This window comes from Zootoca vivipara, chromosome 1 (assembly GCF_965207765.1).
Source record: "Zootoca vivipara chromosome 1, rZooViv2.hap1.1, whole genome shotgun sequence".
Lineage (NCBI taxonomy): Eukaryota > Metazoa > Chordata > Lepidosauria > Squamata > Lacertidae > Zootoca > Zootoca vivipara.
This window is the reverse complement of record NC_142582.1, coordinates 114900189-114927412: the sequence shown is the minus strand read 5'-3', so window position 1 is coordinate 114927412 and position 27224 is coordinate 114900189. Positions and strand designations below refer to the sequence as shown.

General features: G+C 45.7%; 1 protein-coding gene across 1 annotated transcript; it reads right to left on the bottom strand.

Moving 5' to 3' along the window:
* Positions 1 to 588: 588 nt before the first annotated feature.
* On the bottom strand, positions 589 to 19764 carry LOC118078410 (alpha-1-antiproteinase S-like). Its single transcript, XM_088672973.1, has 5 exons — positions 19619 to 19764; positions 8571 to 9224; positions 7918 to 8188; positions 7472 to 7619; positions 589 to 923 (listed from the first exon to the last, which is right to left on the bottom strand). Exons 2-5 carry the CDS (start codon positions 9202 to 9204, stop codon positions 732 to 734), a joined length of 1245 nt encoding a protein of 414 aa, XP_088529099.1. The 5' UTR covers positions 9205 to 9224; positions 19619 to 19764; the 3' UTR covers positions 589 to 731.
* Positions 19765 to 27224: the final 7460 nt, after the last annotated feature.

Genomic DNA, 27224 nt, shown 5'->3' with positions numbered 1-27224 from the left:
CTCCAAGATTAGAGACAGAGGCTCTTAGATTACAACAGGAAGCTCCTTTAGTGCCCTTGGGTGCAGCTCATCAGGCGCTGCAGATTTGGATTCATTTGAAGTTCCCATACCATCTTTTTTCCCTGTCTTAGACTGCATCTCCCTCTATGGATTATTTTTTCTGTTATCACCAGGTTGAGCACTGCTTTTCTTTTCAGTGAAGACAGAGGCCAAGTATGCGTTGAGCAGTTCTTTCTTCACTCTGCCACCAAATATAATTTCTTCGTGTTCTCCACATTGAGGACCTACTACTTGCTTGTTCTTCCTCTTGCTTTGGGCACAGTCAAAGAAACCTTTTTTTTAATTATTTGTAACCTCTCCTGAAAGCCTCAGCTCATTCTGAGCATTTGACCTACCTGACCTTCTCCTTGCAACTGTTGGCTACTTGTGGATACTACACCTGCATGAGGGATAATAATGAAATACTGTTAACCTGATCTTTCAAATGGCACAGCCGCCTACACCCCGCCCCAAATGCTAGAGAGGACACTTAAAATAAACAGCATATTTTTTTAAGATTGTGCAAAAAGAAAGAAAAATGGCAAGTGATTTTGCAGACAACTCAATCAGTGTTTAATTTGTACGGTTTGGGAACATGTGACAGTAATCACTCTGATACCTAAAATCATCTTATCAATCATGCTTCATATTGGAAACCCCATGTTTTCTGTGCTGCAACACAAGTTGAGCAATCATGCCTCTGTAGGATTCATGACTTTTCCCATGAATATGACGGTGCCAGTTTCCTCGTCAACAACCAGCATCAAAAAGGGGCAGTTGAACGCAAATGCAGGAGCAAGGGATATAGGAACCATTTCCATGGCAGTAGTAGCTGCAGCTTCAGTGCCATTCTTGTGGACATTTAAATAAGCTTCGTGAATAGCCTGCAAAGAAATACAACAGAAATTAGTGCAAGATTGTGTCTGACTCAGGGTTTCATCATGAGAAAATCTAGGCCTTCAAAATAAACAAATCCATTGAATCTCTTAAGAAACTATATCATGTGGTCATTTCTCACTCTGATTACCTATTGATCTGGATCCTCTAACCCGTTCTGAACATCATATTTCTGTATCAGTCAGCCTCAAGGAACTGATGGAATTTTCTGAAAATCTTGATGTCAATCTTCTCTATAATTATTTTTTCCTAGTTCTTGTCTCTCTCCCTTAATGTTGATGAGAAACAAGATCCCTGTCCCTGGCTGATTATGCTAAAAATACATACCTTATTACTCCTATTACCCTATTACTCCTATAATATTATAAACACTAGGTTTCCAAAAGTAGCCAGCACATAAACACATCAATGCCACTTACCACCTGGCCTCTTAAGGACTGCTTCCACTGCTGCTGCTGCTGCTGCTGCTGCTGTTGGAGCTGCCCAGGACTTCCCTGCTAAGGTACTGAGGGCCCCGTTCCTGCCACTCACCACCTGGCCCAGGGTGGGGCCTCACAGACCTCTTAAGGACTGCTTCCACTGCTGCTGTTGCTGCACAGTGCAGAGTTCTTTTTAAAATGTTTTAACATGTTTTTTAAATTTCTTTTCACCTTTTTAAATTGTATGTTTGGTTGGGGTTGGGAATTTGTTTAATTTGGGTTTGTTTAATTTTAGTTTGTATTTTTTTGTCTTTTGTTTGTATTGTTTTATTGTATTTTTTTTGTTTTATATAGGTTTTGTTTTGTTTTTAAGGGGAGGGGTCAGGGCTGCCTGGGAGTGGGTCCCAGCCAACAAAATGGCTGGGGCAGATTCCACAGGGGGGGATGCACTGGGACAACCGATCTCAGTGATCATGGATAGGAGGAGGAGTTATGCTAAGACCAGACCATGTCATTACCGAGGAGGCAGGCTTAGTCGTTGTCTGAGGACTATCCCTGCCTCCGTGTCTGGTCCTGACCGGATGGATACTGGAATCAGCAAGGGATACCCACATGACCTGAAGGTGCTGCTGTGCAATGCCAGATCAATGATTCACAAGACAACTGCCATCCATGACTTGATCGTGGATGGAGGACTTGACCTGGCATGTGTAACAGAGACTTGGTTGGATGAAGCAGATAGGCCTGTTTTAGCTGCTGCGTGTCCACCAGGTTTCTCTTACGCACAGCAACCCAGGCCTTGTGGGCGGGGGGGGGGGGGTTGCAGTGATTTTTAGGAAGTCATTAGTTTGCACCAGGCATCCTATTGGGAAGACCCAGTTCTTTGAGTGCATGTTCTGGAATGTGGGCAATAGGGGCAGTATAGGATTCCTTCTGGTGTACCGACCTCCCTGCTGCACCAAGGATTCCCTGCCTCAGCTGCTTCAGGTCGTGGCGGATGTTCTCCTGGAGACACCTAGTTTGGTTGTCCTAGGGGATTTCAATATCCATGCTGACACAACCTTACAAGGGGCCACTCGGGACTTCGTGGAAAGCATGGCCTCCATGGGGCTGTCCCTGAATAAGTCTGGCCCAACTCATAGCCGCGGACATGCCTTGGACTTGGTGTTTACCTCTATGGATGTTGGTGATCTGACACTAAGCAAAAGCGAAACTAAAGAAGTGCCATGGTCAGTTCACTACCTGGTGCAACTGGACATCTCCGCGACCCTTCCCCTCTGCAGGAAGGTTGACCTATTCGGATGGTCCACCCCCGCCACTTAATGGATCCAAATGGTTTCCAGAGAGTGGTAGGGGATGCTTTATCCCATGTTGATGGCCTTTCAGCCGATTCCCTGGTGGCCTACTGGAATGTGGAGTTAACCAGGGCTATTGACTGTTTGGCTCCGAAGCGCCTTCTCCGATTGCATGGAGCCCAGACCGTCCCGTGGTTTTCCATGGATCTGAGGGCAATGAAACAATCGCTGAGACGGCTAGAGCGCCGGTGGCGGATAACTCATTCTGAATCTGACCGGACACGGGTTAGAGCTCAATGTCGAGCCTACCAAGTGGCGGTAGCGGCAGCAAAGAAGACTTTCTTCACCGCCTCTATTGCATCTGCAGAAAACAGTAGCAGGAGACTTTTTCAGGTGGTTCGCAGTTTAGTGGAACCACCAGATCAATCAGGGCCTAGTACGGGCCACATGATCTCCTGCAACGATTTTGCAAAGTTTTTTGCAGATAAAGTCGCTCAGATTCGGGAAGAGGTAGACTCCACCGTGGGGGCAAGGCCGGGGCGGGGGAGTGCTGGAGGTCTGTCTAGTCAAGTTGTGTGGGATCAATTCCAATCTGTTACCCCCGAGGATGTGGACAGGCTGCTTGGACGAGTGAAACCAACCACCTGTCTCCTTGATCCTTGCCCATCCTGGCTTATAAAAGCTAGCCGGGAAGGGCTGGGCGATGGGCTTTGCGGGTTGGTGAATGCTTCTCTCCGTGAGGGAGCCTTCCCAGACCTGCTGAAAGAGGCTGTTATTAAACCGCTTCTTAAAAAACCATCTTTAGATGCAGCCAATATGGCCAACTATCGTCCAGTCTCAAATCTTCCATTCTTGGGCAAGGTGATTGAGCGAGTGGTTGCTGAACAACTCCAGGCACGGCTGGAAGAAACGGACCATTTGGATCCCTTCCAGTCAGGATTCAGGCCTCATCATGGGACTGAAACTGCCTTAGTCACACTGGTTGATGATCTCCTGCGGGCTAGGGACAAAGGTGAGAGCTGTTTCCTAGTCCTGCTGGATCTCTCAGCGGGTTTTGACACCATTGGCCATAACATACTTCTGGACCGCCTAAAGGGGTTGGGAGCTGGGGGTACTGTCATACAATGGTTCCGCTCCTTCCTCCTGGGCCGTGTTCAGAAAGTAGTGGTGGGGGATGAGTGTTCAGGCCCCTGGGCTCTCACTTGTGGGGTGCCTCAGGGTTCTGTCCTCTCCCCCATGGTTTTTAACATCTACATGCAGCCGCTGGGAGAGATCATCAGGGGTTTTGGGCTGGGTGTTCATCAGTATGCGGATGATACCCAGCTCTTTTTTTTAATTAAATGTATTAAAGATTTTACAAAAATACAAAACACACAAAGAAAATTACAAAACATGAAAAAAGAAAAAACAAGAATACAAAAAGAATACAAAAAAGTACAAAAATGCAAACAGAAACATACATATATAGTTCAAAAACCATTCATCTTTTCTGACATTGTAAGTTGACCTCCTCAGCCCCCCTTACTGTGGTTCATCTTATACCCTCTTTGGCAATTTCATACTCTTCATCTTAACATTATTTCTTTCTATCTTAAACATGTTTATACCTTTTAAATTTTACACCAAATTTCTATATTTATCCTTTTCGTTATAGATTACATATTTATCATCTATGACAACATCATACTCCTCTTTCCTTACATATTATATTTCTGCCTTAAACATACTTCTTCATTTAATTCATATTATAAAATTCTAAATCTACTTTTACACTATACTAAACTAAAAATTCTCTTCCTTATACCCACACCTCTCCTCTAAGAACTCCCCATCTCAATCACAACCATATTTCTATTGTTAACCCTACTAATCACAAGTCCCCTTTTATGGTCGGCAAGTCTATATAAACAGTCCTATTTCGATTCGGATTACCCTATTACATAGCCAATTATATACTATTTACCCCACCCCCTTCCCCACCTTTCTTTCTACCCTCATTCCTTTAACCTTCCCCTGCTGCCCTGCGTCTTTCTTCAATCCTGTAATCCTAAGCACCCCTTTTCTGTTTTCTGTGGTCATCTTGACTCCTTGGTCCGATGTCTTCATCTGTCAAGAGGAGATATTTTTCAATTCATACTGGTTTTTCTCAACTACTTTTTCGTGCACAGATGGACTCTCACTCCTTCTGTACCACTCGATTTCTTCTAAATGGGCTGGGGTGCTCTCACCCTCCCCCAGTCCATCTTGTTGAGTTTTCTCCTCCAATTGCGACTGGACAGTTGGGCTCTCACTCCCACTGTTCAGTTCTTTCTGATCATCGCAACCTTTGATTTTTCTAATCTCCAAATTGCACTGTACCAAGTCATTTTTAATTTCCAATAGCTGTGCCAGCACAAACTGCATAAAGTCAGACATGTTTTGGCTATCTGATTTCCTTCTCCAAGGACAGTCAGTGTTTGCTGCTCAGGAAATGGTGGCCATAACTCACCCGAAAACGAAAGTCAAAAATAGTACTCCATTTTCAAACAATATATCCTTTTTTCTTTATTTTCTTCACCAAGATCCGATCCAATTCCCTTGTATATCCAGTCCTTATATTCAGTAGAGCTCTTGGCAATTCAGGAATTCAAAATCGAAAGTACATTCCTTTAGAATGAATCACAATAGCCTTTCGCCTGCCGCTTAGAGGGCTCTCCTCCAAAGTAAGTAACAACAATTTCCCCCAGTTCTTAGCTTCTTAAATTCAGATGCAACTTTGGGCTCAGGACAATATTATTGCCTTTTCCGTCCCACAATAATCAGGGGCTGACTTCCTATTTTCCACCCCTTCCCGTGGCCCGATTTTTGTTAATTTAGCTGTTCAGATATTTTTTCCACCGGTACTCACGGCACAGTCCTTTTTAGTTCCAAATTTAGAAAGAACCAATCGCTGATGCTGGCAAGGTCGCAACTTCGTGCCTCCGAGATAGCTTTGTTCCGCAATGCGCCGTGTTTTGCTTCTACCCCCTGCTCTCTCAGCGCCCAGAAATTAGGCGTCTGATGGAGGGGGGAGCACGCTCCTGGCGTCTGCTGGATCCATGCCCCCTAAAAGCTCAATTAGGGGTTTTTTTTCCTGGGGAGTTGCTGTGCTGTAGCAATTTCCCCTTGCCTCGAAGGCACCCGTCCTCCTCAGCTGAGAACAGTGCCTGCCATTGCATCGCAATCGGGCAGAAGTCTGGATGATACCCAGCTCTACCTCTCAAATCAGAACCAGTGAAGGTCCTGTGTGAGTGCCTGGAGGCGGTTGGAGGATGGATGGCGGCTAACAGATTGAGGATGAATCCTGACAAGACAGAAGTACTGTTTGTGGGGGACAGGAGGCAGGCAGGTGTGGAGGACTCCCTGGTCCTGAATGGGGTAACTGTGCCCCTGAAGGACCAGGTGCGCAGCCTGGGAGTCATTTTGGACTCACAACTGTCCATGGAGGTGCAGGTCAATTCTGTGTCCAGCGCAGCTGTCTATCAGCTCCACCTGGTACGCAGGCTGAGACCCTACCTGCCCGTGGAATGTCTCACCAGAGTGGTACATGCTCTAGTTATCTCTCCCTTGGACTACTGCAATGCGCTCTACGTGGGGCTACCTTTGAAGGTGACCCGGAAACTACAACTAATCCAGAATGCGGCAGCTAGCCTGGTGACTGGGAGCGGCTGCCGAGACCACATAACACCGGTCTTGAAAGATCTACATTGGATCCCAGTACATTTCCGAGCACAATTCAAAGTGTTGGTGCTGACCTTTAAAGCCCTAAATGGCCTCGGTCCAGTATACCTGAAGGAGCGTCTCCACCTCCATCATTCTGCCAGCACCGAGGGCCTTCTGGCGGTTCCCTCGTTGCAAGAAGCCAAGTTGCAGGGAACTAGGCAGGGGGCCTTCTCGGTAGTGGTGCCCACCCTGTGGGAGGCCCTCCCATCAGATGTCAAAGAGAAAAACAATTACCAGACTTTTAGAAGGCATCTCAAGGCAGCCCTGTTTTGGGAGGCTTTTAATGTTTAATAGATTACTGTGTTTTATTTTTCTGTTGGAAGCCACCCAGAGTGCCTGGGGAAGCCCAGCCAGATGGGCGGGGTATAAATAAATTATTATTTTTATTTTTATTTTTATTTTTATCAAAACAAAAGTTTATATAACTGGATACAATACATATTTAGTAATATACTTTAAAAGTATGCTGCAGTAATACACACAGCATATGGTTAATCAGGAGTATTTTTTTATTTAAAAAACAAACAATGTATGAGCAGGTCAGACTAAAGCAGGTATGTGATAAACGATACTGTCTACACGAAGCTTGCAAATATATCCGATTTCTCCTCCTTCTCCAATGCTAACTGCAGTCTTTGCAAAGCAACTAGCACCTAATCATCTGCTCTTGAAAATTCTGTGTCAGAGGTGGGGAAGCTGTGGCCCTCCTTATGTTTTTGGATCCCAACTCCCATCAGCCCCAGATAGCATGACCAAGGGAAGAGGGAGAGCTGGGCCTTAAGGGTCTCTCCATCTGTTCTGTTGGGAGACCAGCTCCAGTGGGGCTCCACCCCCTCAACTGTCATCAAGCACCACTCATGCCATTAGGGAGGCAGAGGGAGTGATGGTATTTTGGTGCCTCTTAATCATCATAGCTGGAATAGCAAATATTTTTGGTTCCTGCTCTCCATGAGAGATGGGATTGTGGTTCAAGTACCCCAAATTATGTTCATTTGAACCTTCAGACAACAGTGTACCTCTGGTGAAAAACGGAGGATGAAAGAAAATATAGATCAACCTGTTGAATTTTGAGAAGCCTACCTTGGAAATCTTCAGCTCTGGCTTCCCAGTTATTCCAGAGAGGTCTGCTTGATCTGTGAATACCTCTGTAATATTCATTCTTCTTAACATCCCTTTGATAGCATAGTTGCCAGAGATTGTAAACTTTGGAAGGGATAGATCTATTCTCCTGTTGAAAGAGGAACCAGAGGCTAGTGAGGTATTGCTTTGGGGGGGGGGATGTGCCGGGAGGATTTTGGGTGTCATATGGCAGGACAGAATTCCAATCAAAGAAGTGCTCTCCCAAGCCCACATTCCTAGCATGTTTGCACTCCTGTCTCAGTGATGTCTATGCTCAGTTGATCCTGTTCTGGAATTACAAGGGACTTGGTCACTATACAGCTTATCACTACCCCTCAAACTAACAACAATATATTTACACCTACAAATATGTACTACACTCTTTACACTATGGCATGCACACTTACTGTGATTTTGTTGAATTCATCCATTTTAACAAAACTTCTTTGCTAAGAGCATTTTCCAACAGCTTCATTTTTCCTTGGTCAGGAAGAATAAATAATGCTGAAACGTCGCCCTTGTAAGGGAGCTTCACAACCTTGCAGGACAGGATCTTATCATGGTAAAACGCAAACCAGCTGTCTTTGTTCATCATAGGGACTTTCACCGTGGTTTGCTCATCCACATGGAAGTCTCCTTCTCTTGTACTCAGAGAATTGAAAGGTTTTTCCCAATTGGCTTTTGGAAAGAACAATAACAGCATACATGTCATTTAATTCTTCAATATTTTAATTGTCATACTCAGAGCTTTTAATAAAAGCTCCTGTTTTAGTGATATCTTACTGTTCTTAATCTAGTTCCCAATTACTTAATCTCATTTCCAGGAAAAGGAGTCTCACAGTATATTTGATTTGTTTTGATAATGGTGGAGGTCAATTTTTTGATTGATTAAAGGAACTTCTCTGTGATGAGAAGTCTGAGAAGATTACTCTCACACAGTGGGCAGATGATGACTCCAGACTAAAGCACCAACAAATCTGAACCACATCTTAAAGTTTAAACCTCAAAGTGAGAACATCCAAGATGCAAAACGTGTATAAAACAAGTCCATCTGACTTACCTCTCATGTAAATATAGTTCACCATAACCATTAGAGCATCTGGGTTAAGACCCTTGACAGCATCAACTATTTTCCCATTGGTTTTGTTTTCTATATAGCTATTGATTTGACTTTCAGCTACTGCAGGATTCTTGAAGTTAGTTGGAAGAACGTCCGTCTCATAAAAATGTTTGGCATCATCCAGGAACTTCTTCTGGAGTTTCACTTGGTCAGCTGTGAATAGGGCGTTCCCAATGTCCAGGTGGAGTTCAGCATTGGGGCGGTTCAGTAAACGGAAGAGATCATGGAAAACCTCATATGTTTCCTCTTCGGTAATATCTAAGAAGCCAAGTCCTGACATAAGCTGACTCAACGTGGTTGTTCTAGCTCCCAGTGACACCATGGCCAAGGCAGTGGAAATGCTCAGAGGGGAAAAGAAAATGTTCTTCTCAGCGGTCTCCGAAGCAACATGGTGGTAGAATCGAAAGGCGAAGTCAGCATTTCCTGGGGCTATCTTCAAAGAGCGCAGACCTCTTTCACCTTCAGCAGGAGGAGAATGGCCATGGCCATGGTTCTCTTTGTGGTCAGGGGTATGGTGACATTGGGCAAAAGCACAGAGCCCAGCAAGAAGCAAACACAGGTAGAGGCGAGACATTGTGTTCCTCTGGAAGTAGTCTGTGAAGACAAATCACATTCAAAATTCATCATTGCAGGACTTCTGGCCACCGCCAGCGCTGATTGGCGGGGTTCGCCTCGAGCTCCGAGGCAACCCGGCTTTGCGAGGGGTGGAAAGGTGAGATAGCGACTCATCTCCCCAAAAGAGCCCCAGGTAGTGCTTCCTGGGGACGAATTAGCTCAGCGGCATCCCGATCCGCGACTCCTCAACTCCCCGGTATGCCTTAGAGCTCCGGAGAGAGTTGGAGTGGTAGTCGCGGGGGGGGGGGGCATTTTGAAGCTACGTGCCGGCAGCGGAGAGCGGTGGATTCCTTCCCTTTTCTTAAACTAAAGAAGTTGGGACCCATGAGTAAATTATTTAAAACAATTGGAACTGAATCAATTTGGACACGGAGGAGGGGTAAAAGGGAAGTCAACCTCCTCTATTGAGAGACTGATGAAACAGTAACCTGATCCCTGCTGGGAAGGTGAAAAGAAACATTTAATTTGTTATCAATTGGACTTAAAAGCTCTCTCCCTGAAACGGGGGGGGGAGGGGAGTGAAGAGTAAAGTTTAAATTAAATTCCCTGAAGAAGCCCGTTCTGGGTCCCTGGAGGGACTGGCGCATGGACCATAGAAATTAAGTGAGGATTATGGATTTCATTTAACTTGGCTTGGATTGGATCTAAAAAAAAAAAGCAAAGAACTTTAATCATAGAGTGAATTTAAAAGAGAAAAAATTTCCAGACTGGGTTTAAAATGGAGAACTAAATTTCTAAACAATATTCCTGCCATTTCCGGTTTTGCACTTGGCTGTTTTCCCACGGGATGGAAAGTGATAAGATGGCTGTAGTCTCAACATTTAACAAAGATGGACTCTGGCAAAGGATTTCTATGATACTCCTGGACATTAAAAATGAGCTGAATGAGCAAAATCAACTATTATAGAATATTTTGGACAATAGACATGGAGAGGTGTCAGAGGACCAAGAGGAACATTTGGCAACAGACAGGGAAACAGAGCAGCAGATTCCTATGCATGTTGAAGAAGAGGAGGAAGATGAGAAAAATGCCCCACAAGTGAGAGATGTGGGACAGAGAAAGGACATGCTACAAGAACCACTCAAGGAAAAAACAGGATGGGCCTTTGTACTCCCAGTGAGAGGGGGAGTACAGGGCATATTTGAGGGAAATTTTTAAAAGGCTAAACGATGTTGGGAGGTAGATAGAGGGAGGGAGAAACAGAAGGAGTGGTACAAAAAAGTTGGAAAGAGGATATGGGAAAGGGTGGGAATGGGGTAGAAGAATTCTATGAGGAATTAATGGACTGATGATATGGAAGACCCGATACTGGTTTGAATTACGGAATTCGCTGAAATCTCCAGAGAATCTGGAATTGGTGGAAGGAGGGATGGAGTTCTGATTGTCATAAATGTATTATGTATCATGATATAAGAGATAATAATTGAAGGATGATTCATTGATAGCAAAAAAATGAAGGTGAGGGAAAGTTATGGATTATATATTGAAAGGTAAATAGAAATGTGAGATTGGAATTATTGGAGAAAAGGAGAAAAAAGTAGAATTGGAATATGAGATACCATGTATATTGAATACTGTTAATCTAGTTATTATAATGGACCCAATATGGGGAGAATTGGGGAGGTCCTATAACGAAGTTATGAAAAAAGATTTGATAGCTAGATTTTTTTTGTTCTTCTTTTTCTTTTCTTTCTTTTTTTTTCTTGCTTTGTTTTGTATGTATGGTATTTTGTTTTTGTCTTTTTTTGTATTTTTGTATGTTTTGTTGTTTGAGAAAATTCTTAATAAATATATTTTTTTAAAAAACAAAATTCATCATTGCAATGGCTTGCCTTTGAGTCATTCGACTCTTATATGCCTTTCTGGCAGGATTTTAACAATCTCACTTTCTTTTCTTTTGGCAGAATGTTGGAAGCATAGTGATCGTTATTAAAGCCTTTAGTAAGGTTGGAGTGAGGTAAAATAAAGCAAGATTGTTTTTTTACGCAAGTTTGTGTTTCTTTGTGGAAAGCAGTATACCAAACTGTTGAGTGGTTTCTTTAAATATTAAGGTTCATTGTATCTCTTTGTGTTTTTCTTTAAAGGACAGAGTACATATCATGACATAGTTTTACAGCTGTGAAGCGGTATAGCAGGTGCTGTTGTGTTAATTAAGCTGTGTCAGCAATTGGGTATAGTATATAAAGAGCAGCATGTACCCTGGTGAATGGATGGATGGGTCATACTTATAGATGTAATGTAATTTAATGTAAGAGGAGTTTTTGTTTTGTTTTGCAAAAGATATTTCTGCGTTTCTTCATTGTTTCCTGAACGTGTGATCTCCCCAGCACAATTTCTGCAGTGCAATTAATCTGCTAAATACGCAACACAAACCTCTTTCAACTAGCAAGCAGCTGTTTACCTGTCCATTGGAGTAAAATGCAGTAAAGAGTTTTGTGGCAGTTTAAGGACTCAGAGCACAATCCTATCCATGTATAATTGAAAGAACTGGTGCTTACTCCCACCTAGGCAAAAGGCTATCTGGGCAACAAGCAACATCTGAAATCCTGGCACCAGGCAGGCAATTCCTCCTGCAATCTGTATGCCCATCGCATACATATATTCCTAACTACCACAATCCCCCACCAACCCAATGAAGAGGTAACTTTGACGTAAGCACCCCCCCCCAAGAATGGGTCCCTTCTAAGGGAATGCCTTCCTCTTCCTCAAAGTGATGTTCCCCATCCTTGAGAACTTCATTCTCCCTGACAGCAGTGGGGTTGTTGTCATTGTGGCAGCGGGACCTAACTACCACCTCCCTGAAGCCCATTTCCACCGCTGTCTTGGCTTCTCGTACACTTTCTAATTCTGCCCCCTTGGCCTCAAAGGAATGAACTTGATCCCAGGGGACCATTAGCTCATTGCACCTCTGACATGCCCATGGGGAGATAATCATACATACGGCCGAGGGTGCAAAACACTGGAAATCCCCCCATGTCCCTAATGACTTTCTACATGCATGGTTGGTTAATCTGTTGTCGTTGTTGTTGTTATCCGATTAAGATTAAGAGTTAGGGATTACATTGGGCAGAGTGGGGTGCCCTGGTCTCCTTGCCCTGCTGCTGAACTCACATGTCTAGGGCACTTCATCAGCCAGAACTGATTCTGGTTCTAAATTTATATTCTCCTGAGTAGCTCCTCCCAGCTACTGTAGTAGGCAAGAAGATCAGGATGTGTGGAACAACTTCCGTTAGCCTCCTGGGGATGGGGAGTGAACAATGGGTGGCTAGTAAATGACGTTTAAATAGTTGATTAATCAACCGTCTCCCTTCCTGAAGAAAAGCTACTGAAAAAGCTCACTGCTGTAGCTTTTACTTTATTTTTGTTTTATTTACTGCCAACAACCCACTTTTAAAAATGCCTGTTAACATATAGTTTTAAGTGGTACATTGCCCTCTTGTTTTGGATCATTAATTTGCTACCAAGACTTATGATGAAGAGTTGAGGGAGTTGGGTATGATGAAGAGTTGAGGGAGTCTGGAGAACAGAAGGCTGGGAGGTAATAGGATGGCCCTCTTCAAATATATGACGGGCTGCCAAATGGAAAGAGGAGGAGGAGGATTTATTTTCTCAAACAGAACACAGTTTTAGCACAGAAATCACTTTGAAAAATGTTAAATGTGATGCTGAAATTTAAGTCTCTTTAATGTTTCAATTTCAAACAAATCGAAATCATAAAGGGCCCAAGAGCAGGCAAATCACTCACTGCAACCTCTCTGTCTCGCAGAACTGCTGGGAGAAGTCAGGACCTCTGACCATCTAGCTTAGCACTGCCTGCACTGACTGGTAGCAGCTCTCCAGGGCTTTGGGTAGGGGGTTATTCCCAGCCATACCAGATGCCAGGGTTTGATCCTGGGGCTTTCTGCATTCAAAGCAGATGCTCTCTCACTGAGAACAACATAAAAAGGTACCTTATTCTGAGTTCAACCACTGGACAATTTAGTTCAGTATTGTCTACACTGACTGGCAGCAACTCTTTGAGATTTCAGACCAGGAATCTCTCCTAGGGATTGAACCAGAGACCTTCTGCATGCAAAATAGTGTTCTCACCATATAATAATCAGTGGTATACTACCATGAATGGTGCATTTTATTGTACATATTATGGGATCAGTGTTCCTTATGCACACACATTTTTCACAGCATCCTCAAAACACTGTTGGCCTAAAAATACTAACCTGTATCTCTCCCCCCACCTTTAATCTAGATTTACTTTTTCCATGGGAATTCCTATACAGTAAAATAAAATCCTGTTGCTAGTGCCCTATTTCCGATATCCAAAGTACCGTAACTGGAGTGGCTATATTAACAAACACAACACACCCCAGTCTGGAAGCACCCACTGCTGTCATGGCAAAAAGCCACCGAAACTGCCTCTGAAATCTGCCAAATCTTTCAATTATGCAATCTAAATTAGAAGCATCATCGTTTTGTGGCATAAGTTAAACACAAGTAGTGTGAAAAGAAGTTGCAGTCCACTTAACTTGCCTCACAGGGTTGTTGTTAGGATGAAATGGGGAAAGAGGCAGACCCATACAGAACTCGCTCATGCACACCAGTAATGATACAGATTAACACCAATGATTCCTGAGGAATAACTATATGCTTTTTAATCTCCTGGTTATTCATTCATTCATTCATTTTTTAAGAATTAAAACATTTTGGTGCATTTTAATTTGGTATTGTATGCTTTTAAAAAAATTAAGTTGCTTTGAGACAAAAAAAAATTATATTAAGCAACCAATACATATTTAATCATCATCGTAAGTGGTTTGAAACCTGGAGGGGAAGGAAGTCCGAGGGACAGCAACTGCCCTCTCTGAATGGCACCACTCATCTTGAATGCAGAAGTTCATTTGATGAAAATAAAAAGACTTCTCCCACTCCTATTTTCTGCTCAGTGGACTCACTTTCATCTCTGGCACAACTAACCAGAAATGTCACTGATAGTTGAGAGGAGGCAACCAGCTGTTTTGGTCCTGTGACCTCTCATTCATCTTCCCTGACTTGACTTGCTAATGTGCTCAAAAATATCAGCCTGCAGTTTCTCTAGGGCTCCTAATAGGTGTACCATATTTACTTTAAATGTGTAAATAATTTTTCATATGCCAGTGAAGAATAAATTTAATTTCCCACAAATGTGCAGCACAATTATTTATGTTCCAGAAAGTCGCTATTTTGGGATGAAATCCAGGCAGCCGGCGTGCCAGGCAGCTGGCAGCTAGGGGCGAGGGGAGTGCCGCTCCTCGCCATCCCGGTCACCGCGGCTAAGGGAAGAGGCGCGTGTGATGCGGGGCCGCGCGGCGGGCTGCGCCCCCAAGGTCCCCGGAAGGCAGGAGAAGCAGGAGTGGCACAGGAGAAGAGGGCAGCCAGAGGGCGCCGTGCCAGCCCCATCCCGGGCGCAAGCGAGGCTGAGGCCCACCTAGCCATCGGGGCGTGCACGCTCCCACTTCGCGCTCCGTCTTGCGGTGCTCTAGGCCGCTCTAGGCAGCTCTGATGACGCAAGCGAGGCCGGGGCCCACTGAGCCGTTGGGGCGCGCACGCTCCCACTTTGCGCTCCGTCTCGCAGCGGCGGCAGCGTCCTCTCCTGTGTTGGGGACCCGGACACCTAACCCACCTGGGCTCATGGCGCTCGGCAGGGCGACAGGGCGAGGAAGGGGAAGGAGCTGGGCATTGCAGGGAAGTGCCTCTGCAGCCAGCAGCAAGCAGCAGCAGGAGGGAAAGTGACGAGAGGCGAGAGGCAGGCGAGCGGGTGGCAGGCTGGCAGCGCCCCTCGGATGATGGCGCTCTAGGCAGCTGCCTAGCTTGCCTTTATGGACGCACCGGCCCTGCCTTCCCCACAACAAATACTGTGTGAGGTAAGTGAGGCTGAAAGACTTCTAAGAAGTGTGACTATTCCAGGGGCATAGCAAGGGGGAGCAATGGGGCAGGGCGCCCCGGGTTCCACCCTGGGGGGTGACACTTGGCACGCCCCTCACCTCTGCCCGCACTTGCTGTATGGACATGTGTGGTCTCTACAGGCTGCCGCTGGCGCCCCATGCAGACTGCGCACACGTGGCATTCCAGGGGCCCACGGTTATCCCACACCGGGGAAAGGGGCGGGTGTCCCTTGGCTTCTGCTCAGCTCATCCTGGGGCTGGAGGGAAGCGGGAGGCTCCCAGCCCCCTTCCCCCCTCTCCTTCCCAGAGCGGCAGCAGTGCCTCAATGAGGAGGTGGAGGCATACCTGCCAAGTTCCTGCTGGAAAAATAAGGGATTGGCAGACTGGAAGTAACGCTGCCGCCATTTTGGAACTGGGTAGAGCAGCATCAAAAGTCGCTTCTGAGCATGCTCTGCCCAGTTCCAAGATGGCCGCCGCGCCGGAAGTCGCGCTGTGGCCATTTTGGAACTGGGCAGAGCAGCATCAAATGTCGCTTCTGAGCATGCTCCACCCAGTTGCAAAATGGCCGCCGCGCCAGAAATCGCTTCTGCACATGTCCAGAGGCTCCAGACATGCGCAGAAGGAGCCTCCCCTCGCCGGTAAGTAAACCGGGGGAAAACAAAAAAATCCGTTTTTCCAGCTGGGAACGGCTGGAAAAACGGGGGTTTCCCGGGGAATACGGGAGACTTGGCAGCTATGGGCGGAAACAGAGGAGGAGGTGGGGAATCCGGAGAACGCCTCCCTCCCCATCTGCTGAGCGCGATGCACTCAGAGCATGGAGCACGCCTGAGCCACTTGGCGGGCAGCTGCTGCTGCGGCACAACATGGAGGCGGCAGTGCCGCCACCAGGCTGCTGCTCCTGTCGCTGCTAGCCACAGTGGTACTTTGGGGGAGCTTGGCTGGGCGCCGTTCGGGGCCGTTCGGAGCAGCTTGGTTGGGGACCGCTTTGGGGCGGTGGCGGCGGGGGGGGGCAGTCGGCAGCTGCCTTTCCCGGGCTTGGGGAGAGCGGGGAAGCCTTTTGTTGTGCAGTCGGAAACTTCTCCGCACAACTCAATCTCCCAGGACATTCTATACAAGAATGTATATGAAGAACACTTCAATCTCCCAGGACATTCTATACAAGATCTCAAAGCATCTGTTTTATTACAGAGAAATTTCAGGAACAGACTGGAAAGAGAAGTTGCTGAATTGGAAATCATTACCAAGCTTAAAATCATGGAACCACCTGGGATGAATAGAGACATTGGATTCTTATCTCATTATGCATGATCAAGCTTTCTTTAGCACCTCAGCCCTTGCTCCCCCCCCCCCAGGACTAATTGCAGCCATCAGCAGCCATTAACAGCCATCTACAGGTTTACCACTCCCATCAGCCCATCACCCATTCCCACCCACCCCCATCACCCTCTGTATATATATAGGGTCTGACACTTCTGTTTCTAGTGTATCTGAAGAAGTGTGCATGCACACGAAAGCTCATACCAAAATATAAACTTAGTTGGTCTTTAAGGTGCTACTGAAGGAATTTTTTGACAGAATTACAAGCCTGGTAGATGAAGGGAACGCTGTGGATGTAGCCTATCTTGATTTCAGCAAGGCCTTTGACAAGGTGCCCCATGATATTCTTGTAAAGAAGCTGGTAAAATGTGGGCTAGACAATGCTACCATTCAGTGGATTTGTAACTGGCTGGCTGACTGAACCCAAAGGGTGCTCATCAATGGCTCCTCCACATCCTGGAGAGTAGTGACTAGTGGTGTGCCACAGGGTTCTGTCTTGGGCCCAGTCTTATTCAACATCTTTATCAATGACTTGGATGATGGGCTTGAGGGCATCCTGAGCAAGTTTGCAGACGACACCAAATTGGGAGTGGTGGCTAATACCCCAGAGGACAGTATCACACTTAAAAATGACCTTAACAGATTAGACAACTGGGCCAAAGCAAACAATATGAATTTTAACAAGGAGAAATGTAAGGTACTACACTTGGGCAAAAAAAATGAAAGGCACAAATACAGGATGGGTGACACCTGGCTTGAGAGCAGTACATGTGAAAAGGATCTAAGAGTCTTGGTAGACCACAGACTTGACATGAGTCAGCAGTGTGATGCAGCAGCTAAAAAAGCCAATGCAATTCTGGGCTGCATCAATAGGAGTATAGCATCTAGATCAAGGGAAGTAATAGTACCACTGTATTCTGCTCTGGTCAGACCTCACCTGGAGTACTGTGTCCAGTTCTGGGCACCACAGTTCAAGAAGGATACTGACAAGCTGGAACGTGTCCAGAAGAGGGCAACCAAAATGGTCAAAGGCCTGGAAACGATGCCTTATGAGGAACGGCTTAGGGAGCTGGGTATGTTTAGCCTGGAGAAGAGAAGGTTAAGGGGTGATATGATAGCCATGTTCAAATATATGAAAGGATGTCATATGGAGGAGGGAGAAAGATTGTTTTCTGCTGCTCCAGAGAAGCGGACACGGAGCAATGGATTCAAACTTCAAGAAAGAAGATTCCACCTAAACATTAGGAAGAACTTCCTGACAGTAAGAGCTGTTCGACAGTGGAATTTGCTACCAAGGAGTGTGGTGGAGTCTCCTTCTTTGGAGGTCTTTAAGCAGAGGCTTGACAGGCATATGTCAAGAATGCTTTAATGGTGTTTCCTGCTTGGCAGGGGGTTGGACTGGATGGCCCTTGTGGTCTCTTCCAACTCTATGATTCCATGATTCTAAGAGTCAAATGACTCAAAGGCAAGACATTGCAATGATGAATTTTGAATGTGATTTGTCTTCACAGACTACTTCCAGAGGAACACAATGTCTCGCCTCGAGGGGTTTGGATTGGATGGCCCTTGTGGTCTCTTCCAACTCTATGATTCTATGATTCTTTTCCCAAAAGCCGCCACACTGGGAAATGGAAACAAACACACACTGGCCATGATTTGCATGGAAGCCCCTGGATTGGTCGTTGTTGTCAACGACCCGCCTCTTGCCGGGGGGGGGGGCAGCCAAATATGGGGCAGGACAAGGAGCAGCAAAATCTGAAACTGCCAAATCAGGGCTTTGTTATGAAAGTGAAGAAGCAGAATTGCAGGTGGGTGAGAGGCAGAGGAAGCACCAAGAGACCCTGTGCACACTCCCTTGCAAGGCTTACTTGCAAGTAAATATAGATTGAGCTGCACACTCCACGCGTAATTGAATAAAAATGCGCCGGAGGTGCGGGACTGCGCCCCCATCCACGGGAGGTTTCTAACATGCTGGTTCAGGCTTTATCAGAATTAATCACCAGGGTTGAATTAAATGAGCGGGTCCCATTCTAACTACGGTTCTGTGATTCCAGGATTACTCCCAAAGTAAAGCGAGCTGGGGAGGGAGGGAGGGACAGGAGCCGTGGCTCCCAAGAGGATGCAGCTTTGCCAGCGCACTGGCAAAACGGTGTGTGGGGGGGTGACAAAAAATTCTGCACCGGGTACCACCTGGGCTTGCTCACCCCGCAGCTGCATGTGGAGGAGCGGAAATGCAAACCCGGTTCACCAGATTACGAGTCTACCGCTCTTAACCACACTGGAGGAAGCTTGTTTTCTGCTGCTCCAGAGCCAATGGATTCAAATGACAAAAAATGGAGATTCTGACTAAACGTGAGGAATGGTTTTATGACCATGAGAGCTGTTCAACAGCGAATCAACTCCCTTAGAAGTGGGAGAAATCTCATTCAATGGAGGTTTTTAAACAGAGGTTGGATGGCCATCTGTCAGGGCTTATTCAACTGAGATTACTGCATTGCAGGGGGTTGGGCTGGATGACCCGTTGGTCCCTTCCAGTTCTATGATTCTATGTCATAATTTCCTAACCCCATTTCTGAAGCTGCTTCTCTCTTCTATTCCCCATTTGCACCTCCATTTCCACCTTTGCCCCCATTTCCATGCCCCTTCCTCACCTTTCCTTTACTGTCATTTCCACTTGCACACAGACCACCCCCCATGGCAACCTCCTAGATCTTCCTCCTCCCATACATTGCAACTATTAAGCCATCTTTTCCCCTTCCTCCCAATTCTAAAGCCATCCCTCCTATTTTTGCAGTCCCTTTGTACCCCCCCCAATTTTCAGCATCACTCCCATGCCCATGCCTTCACCTCCCTCCTTTTTTGCAACTCTCCCTTGCACACAGACCCCCATTTAGCTCCTTCGATCTTCCCACCCAGTGTTAATTCTAACTACCCTTTTCAACTCCCCATTTCTAAAGCTGCTTCTATTCCACAGCCTCCTTTGAACCCACTCCCCTTTCCACCAACACCTCCTTTTTCATACCTGCTATGCTCCCCTCCTTTTCAGACACCTCCACTTGCACACAGACCACCCCTGTGGTACCCTACAAGCCAACCTCTGTCATAGCAGCATCGGGAAAGGCACGTTTGATACTTACGTTCAGAGGTGTCTCTTGGAAGAAGCAGTGAAAGCTCCTTGCAGTGAGCTACTATCTATCTGTGTTGGGGCACTGTTGAGAAATGTCATGTTGAATATGACTGTTGAGAAATGTCATGTTGTCCTTCCCTAAACAAGAAGAACACTAAAGAAGAAGAAAAAATATTGACCATGACTTTTTTAATGATATTTCCAGGAAGAGCATGAGCAACTGACTTGCCCTGTTAACTCTTTCTTTACTGGCTGATAACTGCCGATTGAGTTCCTTTCCCTGGAGCAGCAAAAATCAAGGTCCTAGTCTTCAGTAAGCTAGGCTCACTTTCAGATTTCCTATCACAGCAGAAGTGGCACTACAGAGGCTGCCATGAATGTTTTTATCAGGCACTTATTTAACAAACAGCTGGGCAAAAGATGAACAGATATGTTATAAGAATTTTGAGGTCACACATATATAAAGGTCACACATATATAATAAATGTTCATAAATGTACCAAGCAAACAGTACAGGAAGACAGGCCTGAAAACCATTTTGACTCTCCCAAACTGTAAGCCAGGATGAGCCAGGCTGCTCAGGTGGCAGATTTGGGTTCATTCTTCACAAGTGGTACCAGCCTCATCTCTTCACAGCTGCTTGAAATATGCCCCGCACATTGCAATCAGCAAAGCTTCATTTTACATGCACTTCTGCTTTTAAGGCACTAAGGAACTGTGGGAGCTGTGAATGCACATAAGTGGCAGCAGGGATGGGTAACAACAGCCTGGGCTTCTTGCTCAGGTTGTTTGCTTTCTTATGAAAGAGGCTTGAGGCAGGTGAAAAGTAATCTAGGGTGCCCACTGAGCCTCTTGGTCATATTAGGCTGCCTGATTGCAGGAAGGTGGGATCACCCTCAAGAGCTGATAGCTTCCAACACCTTCCTAGAGACGACATTTCTAGCAGGCATTAGGCAACTTCATGATCTCTCCCTGTGCCTCGTTTCCTCCCTTCTCTACTCCTGCTACTCTTGCTTTTTTAATTGCATTCCTCCTTCTGTGACCAGAATCAGCATTTTAAGAAGCGAGGCTTAGGTAAAAGGTAACGGACCCCTGGACAGTGAAGTCCAGAGAAAAGGAAACTATGGGGTTGTGGTGCTCTTTTTGCTTTCAGGCCGAGGGTTTTGGTTTTGGTTTTGTTTTTTTTTAAAAAAGAAACAAATGTGCCAGTACTCATCATGAAGACTCATCATGAAGTTGCTATAGGAAGTTCCAAACTTTTAACAATTAAAAAATAAATAAATGGTTCCAGAACTGTGTGCCCTTGAGCACCCCCAGAGAAAGCACAGGTTAAAACCTTTGTCAATGACCCAAAATGGAATAAAGTAAAATAAAGCAAGATTTGCCTGCTGCTATTTCTAACCACCCTTTTCAACTCCCCATTTCTAAAGCTGCTTCTATTCTGCAGCCTCCTTTTCAACCCATTTTTCACTATCACCTCCGTTTTCATACCTGCCTCTTTTCTCCTTTCCTGACATCTCCATTTGCACACAGACTGCCCCCGTTGTACCCTCAAAGCCAACCTCTGCTGTAGCAGCATCGGGAAAGGAATGTTTGATACTTACAGTATGTTCAGAGGTGTCTCTGGGAAGAAGCAGGGGAAATGCTTTGCAGTAAGCTGCTATTTATCTTGGGAAAATTCTACCTGTGCTGCTGACACAACTAATACTGTAGTATAATACATGCAACACATGGGCGGCACACAATAATCTCCAATTATACATCATACATTATTTATCAAACTTCTCGGGAAAATAAAAAGCCTGATGCAAAAGCCACAGACTCAATCTTTTGATTTCCTTAGGATAAGTACATAAAGATACTGACAAGGGTAAGTGTTATGTACTGAGCTGAATCCTAGAACAATAGGATTCAGAATCAGCGGGAGCTACCCAATCCAACTCCAGGTGGAAGTGAATCCGCAACCTGATTGGCCTGCTGGAGCAGCCAATCAGGCGGCTGGCAGAAGTGAATCTGCTACCTGATTGGCCTGTAGGAGCAGCCAATCAGGCTGCAGGCAGAAGTCAATCCACAATATAATTGGCCCACAGGTGTAGCCCTGAAGTAGCCAATCACGCAAGGCCCATTGTGTAAATAATGTATATAAGCAGGTGGTTTGGGGAAAAGAGCCATTCGTCTTCTCTTCTCCTCCTTGATGACTATGAGCTGAATAAAGAGCATGAAATTCACTCTTGACTCCGAGTATATTTCAGTAAGTTCCATGGTATTCTCAATACTGTGAGGTGCTGATGATGTTGAAGAAATGGGAGTGCCTAATCACCTTATCTGTCTCCTGAGAAATCTCTATGTGGGACAAGAAGCTACAGTTAGAACTGGATAAGGAACAACTGATTGGTTCAAAATTGGGAAAGGAGTATGACAAGGCTGTATATTGCCTCCCTGATTATTTAACTTATATGCAGAATTCATCATGCAAAAGGCTGGACTGGATGAATCCCAAACTGGAATTAAGATTGCCGGAAGAAATATCAACAACCTCAGATATGCTGATGACACAACCTTGATGGCAGAAAGTGAGGAGGAATTAAAGAACCTTTTAATGAGGGTGAAAGAGGAGAGCACAAAATATGGTCTGAAGCTCAACATCAAAAAAACTAAGATCATGGCCACTGGTCCCGTCACCTCCTGGCAAATAGAAGGGGAAGAAATGGAGGCAGTGAGAGATTTTCCTTTCATGGGTTCCATGATCACTGCAGGTGGTGACAGCAGTCATGAAATTAAAAGACGCCTGCTTCTTGGGAGAAAAGCAGTGACCAACCTAGACAGCATCTTAAAAAGCAGAGACATCACCTTGCCGACAAAGGTCCGTATAGTTAGAGCTATAGTTTTCCCAGTAGTGATGTATGGAAATGAGAGCTGGACCACAAAGAAGGCTGATCGCCGAAGAATTGATGCTTTTGAACTATGGTGCTGGAGGAGACTCTTGAGAGTCCCATGGACTGCAAGAAGTACCTATCCATTCTTAAGGAAATCAGCCCTGAGTGCTCACTGGAAGGACAGATTGTGAAGCTGAGGCTCCAATACTTTGGCCACCTCATGAGAAGAGAAGACTCCCTGGAAAAGACCCTGATGCTGGGAAAGATTGAGGGCACATGGAGAAGGGGATGACAGAGGACGAGATGGTTGGACAGTGTTCTTGAAGCTACGAACATGAGTCTGACCAAACTGCGGGAGGCAGTGGAAGACAGGAGTGCCTGGCATGCTCTGGTCCATGGGGTCACGAAGAGTCGGACATGACTAAACGGCTAAACAACAACAAAAAAACCCAAGAACAACAAATATTGACCATGGCTTGCATTGCTGGACAACAATAGTCCCAAGTCTATAGTGTAGTGTCCCCTCTAGCAAGGATAAAATTGGGCATGTCAGTGGGTTCTCCTGGCAATCTCATACCCCACAATGGTCCCATCATGGATCACCGCAGTCAATCCCGGATTCTGTTTCGATCTGCTGTTTCCAAAGGTCCTGGAGGCAGACCAAGGAGGAGGGGGGAGGAAGGAAAAGGAGGGAACTCATGTCTGTAGCAAAAAAATCTTCCAGGGCTTACGGGCATTGGTTTTGGGGAGAAGTGTCTCTCTTTGTGTGAGAGAGACAGCTTTAGTTTTCTGGTGACGGAGAGAAACAAGAGATGACATTGGCTGATGGGTGGATGTGGGTCAGAAAATGCAGGTCACACAATTGAAGTTGAATCCTGAAATGACAGAGGTGCTTTGTGTTCTGAGCAGTGTTGCACATCCTTGGAAGGAGCAGCTCTGACGCATGCCGGTACTCCTGGATACTAAATGGTCACTATCCAAATACTCCCTTGAATATCAACTGAATTGCAGTACATTGTCCACTACACTGATGAATCTCCCCATTCCCAGGGAGTTAAACTATCCCAAATCCCATTATCACTTTTGAACACCGGGAATACCATGGCAGTGATCCGCCCTCTTTGAAGGTAGTCCCAGGAAATACTGGGGTTGCCTCTAGATTATGTTGGGATGCGCACCTGGGGTAGATGGTATACCCCCAGCGCCTCTGAGCGTAACCCAGTTGGCACACCTCTGGCTGGCATTTCCCCTTCAGTCCAGGGTGCCTTAAAATGGCATTCCCACCCAACTGCCCACTAGGAATGGGAATGCAATGAAGCAGCTCAAATAGTTGCGGAACTCTAGCAAGCCCACAATTGGTATAATGGAACAGCCAAAGCAAGAGGGAGCTCTTTTAGCTAAAGCGATAGCAGAATCCAGAAATTGCCCCAAATCGCGCTTAGCGCACGACGGACTAGGGCCAGCTACACCACAGCCACAGCTAAAGCCCGCTGCTCAACACGCAGTTGTATCAGTAGCTTAACCAAGGGGTGAGAAGTGGCGCTGCCCCCAAACCGCCCATCCGCTACCCTTTGAGGCTAGAAATAATTCCCTGTAATGCTCTGCGACGTTGGCAAACAGAAATTTAAATCAGATAACAGCAACAACACGCAGCAGGGGGAAACGCGATCCAGCAGACGATCGTGTCGGGAACCAAATTAAGGTACCCCACAAAATTACAATCATAGAATTGCAACAAAAATGGTGGGGAGGAAGCCCCGCCCGGGCAAAAAGGCCCTTGTATAATTAAGGGGGGAAGGGAGGAGGGGGGTGAAAGGGCAAAATTAACCTAAAGGACAAAAGAACTCAAAAAGGGACAAAAATTAAGCAATTAAACCAAAGGGGGAAATGCAAAATTAAAGGAAATTAGAATGATTCACTGTATTGTTGAAAACTGCTCTCCTTTAAAGGATTGCTGATTCTCTCGGGTCAGCAGCAGAGACAGGTACAGCTCTGTTCTGATTGACTGCATCCCGAAAGAGGAAGCTCAGGGACCGTGCACTGTATATGTACGGTAGTAATCTCACAATCTCCTTTGACAGACATCCCACAGGCCCAAATGCACACAAGATTGAGGGACCACCAATCGGGTGTTGTGGCCACTCCAATGTTCCCACGCACAACACACAGACTGATTGCCAGGTCCCACCGCAGCACATGACCTCTTTTTAGGGAGGACCCGATTAATCACAGCATCCTTTTCTAAGTGCTCACAGGCAGATTGTTTAATTATCTGTTCTAGGACCTTGACGTCAAGGTCACTGGTAATGTCTTCTCCCCCTCCCCTTTTGAAGATGGGGAAAACATTTGCCCTCCTCCAGACTGCAAAGACCTCACCTGTTCTCCAAGAATTCTCCAAGATTAGAGACAGAGGCTCTTAGATTACAACAGGAAGCTCCTTTAGTGCCCTTGGGTGCAGCTCATCAGGCGCTGCAGATTTGGATTCATTTGAAGTTCCCATACCATCTTTTTTCCCTGTCTTAGACTGCATCTCCCTCTATGGATTATTTTTTCTGTTATCACCAGGTTGAGCACTGCTTTTCTTTTCAGTGAAGACAGAGGCCAAGTATGCGTTGAGCAGTTCTGCCTTCACTCTGCCACCGAATATAATTTCTCCGTATTCTCCACACTGAGGACCTACTACTTGCTTGTTCTTCCTCTTGCTTTGGGCACAGTCAAAGAAACCTTTTTCATTATTTGTAACCTCTCCTGAAAGCCTCAGATCATTCTGAGCATTCGACCTACCTGACCTTCTCCCTGCAACTGTTGGCTACTTGTGGATACTACACCTGCATGAGAGATAATAATAAAATACTGTTAACCTGATCTTTCAAATGGCACAGGGATCTACACACAGACCCCAAATTATCTTGGAGTGAACGCTAGAGAACACACTTAAAATAAACAGCATATTTTTTAAGATTGTGAAAAAAGAAAGAAAAATGCCAAGTGATTTTGCAGATAACTCAATCCGTGTTTTTTTTGTTCGGTTTGGGAACATGTGATAGTAATCACTCTGATACCTAAAATCATCTTATCAATCATGTTTCATTTTGGAAACCCCATGTTTTCTGTGCTGCAACACAAGTTGAGCAATCATGCCTCAGAAGGATTCTGGACTTTTACCATGAATATGATGGTGTCAGTTTCCTCTTCAACAGCCAGCAGCAGAAAGGGGCGGTTGAATCTAAGTACAGGAGGAAGGGAGGTAGGAACCATTTCAATGGCAGTAGTAGCTGCAGCTTCAGTGCCATTCTCGTGGACATTTAAATAAGCTTTGTGAATAGCCTGCAAAGAAATACAACAAAAATTAGTGCAAGATTGTGTCTGACTCAGGGTTTTATCATGAGAAAATCTAGGCCTTCAAAACCAACAAATCCATTAAGTTTTTATTTTGGTATGAGCTTTCGTGTGCATGCACACTTCTTCAGATACACTGAAATAGGAGTCCCCAGGCGCTTATTTAGAGAAGGGGTGGGGAGGGGAGGGGAGGGGAAGGGGTATCACTCAGAAGGGTGGTGGATGTGGGTGATTGACTGACTGATAGCTGTTGATGACCGAAAATGACTGCAAATGGTATTGCATGAAAAAGCAAGGGTTGAGATGGCTGAAGGTCGCTTATCATGTATAATGAGATAAGAATCCGATATCTCTGTTCAAACCAGGTCCCTCCATGGTTTTGAGCTTGGTGATAAGTTGTAATTCAGCAACTTCTCTTTCCAGTCTATTTCTGAAATTCTTTTGTAGTAAGACAGCTACTTTGAGATCTTGTATAGAATGTCCTGGGAGATTGAAGTGTTCTCCTACTGGTTTTTCTGTCTTCTGGTTCCTGATGTCAGATTTATGTCCATTTATTCTTTGGCATAGGATTTGGCCTGTTTGTCCAATATAGAGAGCTGAAGGGCACTGTTGGCATTTGATGGCATACACAATGTTAGAAGATGAGCAATTGGTTCCGGTTTCCGCCTGCAGGAATGGCGGACCTGTTTTCCATCCCTCTGACCTTCGTAAGGAATTTGGCGGTTGCTAGGGGAGTAAATGGCAACCCCCTACCCTCTCTGGGGGTTACGGAGAGGGGCCGCTGGCCCGCGATGCCCCCAGACCCACTCCGACTGTTTATGGAGTGGGGGGAGCTTGGGCTGAAGCACTTACGAGGGCCAGGACTCCCGGACGCTAATCTGCATGGCGGGGATTTCCATGATTAAAGAAGATAATTAGGCTTAAATCTATGGACATACTTCAGAAGGAGGGGCAGAAGCGCTGTTTACTGCCGAGAAATCTATGCTGCTGAGGGTGAGGAGTTAAAGGCTGTATTTCATCTGGAAGAATTGATGGGGACGGAGCGATAAGGGAAGCGAGTCTTCTTTATTTTTTTTCATATGAGTTACTTCGTACCTTCCCAGACGTGATGTCCTGGCTTGTTTGGAGTGAAAGAGAAGGAAAAGACTGTGTGAGTTGAACTTTATAAACTGTTGTTATTGAGCATATTTTTTGAAGATGAGGAGTTGCTGACGAGAAAAGCCCCCCTCTAGTTGGATGGGAGGAGTGCCTGGACGCGTTCAGAGGATTTATGAGTTGTGACGCACTTTGAATTGGAGCAGCGACCTGAAGCTAAGTTCAGCTATAGGGCAAGGAGATCCATTAATTTACCAAGAGTCTATGCATGGTGTGAGGTTTGGTTCTTCTGCCTGGAAAAGCTGT